The 4817-nt window shown below is 61.1% G+C and overlaps 1 protein-coding gene across 1 annotated transcript; it reads right to left on the bottom strand.

Annotated features, from left to right (window-relative positions):
- Nucleotides 1-689: 689 nt before the first annotated feature.
- On the bottom strand, nt 690-2604 carry SELENOM (selenoprotein M). Its single transcript, XM_075110682.1, has 5 exons — nt 2416-2604; nt 2306-2341; nt 2177-2211; nt 1497-1575; nt 690-1404 (listed from the first exon to the last, which is right to left on the bottom strand). Exons 1-5 carry the CDS (start codon nt 2530-2532, stop codon nt 1195-1197), a joined length of 477 nt encoding a protein of 158 aa, XP_074966783.1. The 5' UTR covers nt 2533-2604; the 3' UTR covers nt 690-1194.
- Between the last annotated feature and the right edge of the window lie 2213 nt (nt 2605-4817).

Genomic DNA, 4817 nt, shown 5'->3' with positions numbered 1-4817 from the left:
CCCCTGCCTCGGGTCCTTCTCCCTGGCTGCACCGCTGCTTCGTGCCACCAGTGCAAGCATATGCTGCAGCACAAAGGGGTTGTGCTGGCAGCCCTGCCCGTTCATGGACCCCCTGCCTGCAGGCCCACTGCTCACCCGGCCCGGGGGAGATGCAGGGTGCGTGCTGTTCCTCCTGCTCAGGGATGATGCCTGGAGCCCAGGGGCACCATCAGCATCTCACCCTGACCAAGGCCTGTTGATTTGCTGCCCCCAGGCCTGTTACAAGGAGAAGACCCCATGCTGCTACCAAGGCTGCATGGAGCCAGGTCTGCACACAGTGCAGCTGTGCCCTGCTCCCCTCCCTGGTTGAGGACCAGATGTCCTCACTGGGCCAGCGCAACCATCAGGCTTTGGTTCAGCACTGCAAGACCTACTCGTGGGCTCACACCCACGCCCCTACACCCTGTGAGAGCAGCTCATCCCAAGATGTATTGTCCCGTCCATACATTGTGCTGGGGAGGGGGTGGGACAGAAACAGCACAGCTGGTCCATGGGATAGTTTGTTGGCTTGCCAGCAGTGGCTGTGACCCTACTGTGTGCTCCTGCCTCTATGAGCAACTCTGGGGCACGCAGGTCCTCCCAGCACCCTGTACAGAGCAGTGCAGGATGTGCCCCACTGAGCCCTCCCTGGAGAGACAACACAGTGCAGCTGATTGTACACAAGGGCTTTACTGGGGACTCGATACGAGACAACCCTGCTGGGGTGTAAAGCCATACCTCCCCCGAGGGCAGCTCTCCCACCTCTGGGACTCAGCACATCTACCCTCAGCACCTGGGGCTTTCTGCTGAGGGTTTCATCCTGTCCCATGGGGGTAGGATACTGCTGCCCAGAGCCACAAGTCAGTCAAATCTCAGGGTATGGTGCCCTGAGCACAAAGAATACTGCTCCTTCCCAATGGGCCGGGGATGCCGGGCTGCAGGGGAGGGAGGGCAGCAACAGGCACGCAGGATCCCTGGGATGCCTGCAATGCCCAGATGCACCCTTCTCAAGGCTGGAGCTGCTCAGAGCATCCCCGGGGCAGAAGCTACACAGCACCAAGCAACAGTAGGGGGACATTCACCACCCTGTGGCACCATCCCCAGCTGCTGTAACACCCTCGTCCCTGCATGCTGGGAACTGGCTGCAGGACCCCCTCCCGAGCACAGCAGCCCTCGCTACAGGTCTGGGTGCTCTCCCTCACGTTCAGGTGGGGTTTTGCCATCAGTCGTGGGAGCTTGGTGTGGTGGCAGGGTGGGCAGAGGCCTGGCAGGGGCAAACTGGAACTCTTCAGGCACGGGAGCATCAGGTGTCTCCTTGCGGTAGAAGCCCAGTTCCTGCACCAGCTGGTTAATCTCCTCCCGGGTCATGTCGCTCAGGGGGATTCTCTGCATGCAGACAGGGATTACAGCCTGGCACCTGTGGGACACCGACCACCCCAGACTCTGCTGTGGCAGCAGGTGCCGCGCTGCCCACTCACCTCCAGCTCCTCGTATTGGTGGCTGAGGAGCACAAGCTCGGGGTCAGCACCGGGCAGGTGCTTCATCTCCAGGTTATGACTGGGTGGCGTGTTAAGGAGCAGACAGTACTAGGCAGGCCCATGGAGCCCCCCATCCTATTCCACCCTCCGCCACATCCCATTTCCTCCCATCCCATCACATCCCATCCCAAGCCATCTCATCCTCCATTGTATCCCAATCCAACCTGTCCCAATCTCATCCTTCATCTCATCCCGTTCTGCCCTGTCCCATCCTGTCCTCCACCCATCTAGTCCCACCCTCCATCTCATCCCATTCCTCACCCTGTACCATCCTTCCTCCCATCCCTCAGCCCATCCCATCCTGTCCATCCCATTCTGTCCTTCCTCCCATCCCTCAGCCCATCCCATCATCCATCCCATCCACTCCCATCCCTCAGCATCTCACCCTGTCCTCCATTGCATCCTGTCTCATCCTCCACCCCATCCTGCCCAGCCCTGTCCTGTCCCATCCCATCCTCTATCCCCGTCCCATCCCATCCCATGCCACCCTGCCCACACCCTTCCCGCCCCACGCCACGTCCCGTCCCCCACCGCCCACCCCAGCAGGACCCTGCGCCCGGGCTGCGGCCGCCCCGAGCACGGCCCGCCGAGCAGGGCTGCCGCGGCCGGCCGGCGGGTACTAGAGGGGGATGTCCTGCGTGACGAAGGCCTTCACCTGCGGGCAGAGCGGGCGGCCGGGCGCGGCTCAGCGGCGGGGCGGCCCCGCAGCCCGCCCGCTCCCCGCCCGCTCCCCGCCCGGCAGCACTTACCTCCCTCAGGCGGTTCAGCCGTCACCCGCCACAGGTCTGCGGGAGGAGACACCCCGTCACCGCCAGTGGCGACCCCGCTGTCCCCGCACCCCCGCCCGCCCCGCGCTCACCTCCACCTTGCCCCGGGCCAGGTCCCGCAGCTCGGCCTCGCGGAGCCGGGGGGGTCCCGGGCCGCCCCCCGCCGCCAGCGCCGCCACCAGCAGCGACAGCAACAGCGCCCGCAGCATCCCACCGCCGCCGCCGCCACGTCACGTCGCGGCCCGCGCGCGGGGCGCCCCGCCCCGATGGGCACAGGCACGCGCACGCACACGGCGAGCGTGAACACGCTGCACGCACGGAGCAAACGCACACGGCGCATGCACGGCGCGAGCACACGCGCGCGCACGCACGCACGCACGCACCGTGGAACGCATTGCGAGCCCCCACCATGCACGCTCCACCCCGCGCACTCACGTATCTTGCGCACCCCGTGCACGCCCAGGCTGTGCGCACACCCGCACCACACACACCTACACCGCACATACACGCCACGAATGGACATCCCACGCACACGCATCCCACACGTACGCAACGAACACCCACACCGCAAATATGCATGTGCACACTGCAAACACGCACTCTTAAGCACATGTATGCGCTACAAACACGCCCATCACAAACTGAATGCACACGCATAGTGCAACTCGCCCCACATACTGCAAACGCACCATCCCTACACGCACACATTGCAAACACAAACACGCATGCACAGACAGTAACATGCAGTACAGGGTGTGTGCATGCACGGCTGTCTGTTGTGCATGCACACAATGGCACACAGCTGCATGCACACACAGCAGTGCACACTCACACACCCTCCTGCACATACAGCTGCACACACACATGCACAGCTGCATGCACAGAGCTCTACATACACACACCTACGTGCAGTCCACACACCAGCACACAGATGCAACTGCACACACACAGAGCCACAAACAGGCAGGAACAGCTTGCGTACACCTACACCCCCCCCACAACTGCTTACAGCATGCCCACACCCAGACACATCAGCGTACAGAGTAGTGCACAGAAAAATACATACACTGGCGCATGCACACATGCAACAGTGTGCACATGCATGCAAAGCTGTATGCGTGCACCCAGCTGCATGCGCACATATATAGTGCACACCCCAACTGCACACATGCACCTGAACGCACACAAGGCTATGCATATGCGTGCACAGAACGGCATGCATCCCCGCATGTACACACACAAACCACTCAGGCAGCTGCACACGTGCACATCCCCCTGGTCACAGAATCACAAGCTCTCGGACTGGCTGAGATTGGAGGCAGCTCTGGGGTCCATCTGGTCCAAGCCCCTGCTCAAGCAGGGTCACCCAGAGCCAGCTGCCCAGGGCTGTCCAGTCGGATGTTGAGTATCTCCAAGGATGGAGACGCCACAACCTTCCTGGGCAACCTGTGCCAGGGCTCTGTCACCCTCACAGGGAAAAGTGTTTTGTGATGTTCAGAGGGAGCCTCCTGTGTTCCAGTTTGTGCCCATTGCACCTTGTCCTGTCACTGGGCACCACTGGGAAGAGCCAGGCACTGCCCTCTGCACCCTCCTTACTGGTATTTCTATACATTGATTGGATACTTCTGAGCTGCTTCTGCTCCAGGCTGAGCAGTCCCAGCTCTCACAGCCTCTCCTCATGTGAAAGATGCTCCAGTCCATCATTGTGGCCCTTCACTGGACTCCCTCCAGTAGACCCATGTCTATTGGACTTGCTCTTGGGAGCCCAGCGCTGCACGCAGCACTCCAGGGGTGGCCTCACCAGTGCCTCCCTGACATCCCTTCACCTGCTGACAACACTCCTGATGCAGCCTGGGACACCATTCGTCTCTGCCCCAAGGACACGTTAAACTCATGCTCCAAGTGGTGTCCACAAGGATGCCCAGGGCCTTTTCTGCAGAGCTGCTTTCCAGCCAGGTGGCCCCTGGCATGTCCTGGTGCCTGGGGTCATCGCTCCCCAGGGGCGGGACTTTGCACTTCCCCTGGCTGAACTTCCTAAGATTCCTGCCAGCACATTTCTCCAGCCTATCCAGGACCTTCTGCATGGATGCACGACCCCCTGGTTTATGAGCCACTCCTCCCAGTTTGGTGTCAGCTGCAAACTTGCTGAGGGTGTACTCTGTCCCATCATCCAGGTCAATAATGAAGATGTTAAACAGGACTGGACCCAGTAATGACCCCTGGGGCACACCGCTAGTTACTGGCCTCCAACCAGACCTTGTGCCACTGACCCCCACCCTCTGGACCAGCCATTCAGCCAGTTTCAATCACCTCAACATCTTACTATCCAGCCCGTACACCAACAGCTTCTCTAGGAGGATCTGATGGGAGACAATGTCAAAGGCCTTCCTGAAATCCAGGCAGACAACGTCCACGACTCTCCCCTCATCTGCCAGGCCACTCACCTCACCACAGAAGGTGGGCATGTTGGCCAAGGAGAACTTCCCCTTGGTGA

Source organism: Phalacrocorax aristotelis, chromosome 15 (genome assembly GCF_949628215.1).
Source record: "Phalacrocorax aristotelis chromosome 15, bGulAri2.1, whole genome shotgun sequence".
In the NCBI taxonomy this organism is placed as follows: Eukaryota; Metazoa; Chordata; class Aves; order Suliformes; family Phalacrocoracidae; genus Phalacrocorax; species Phalacrocorax aristotelis.
Note: the sequence above shows the minus strand (reverse complement) of the source record. Positions and strands in the feature narration are given on the sequence as shown.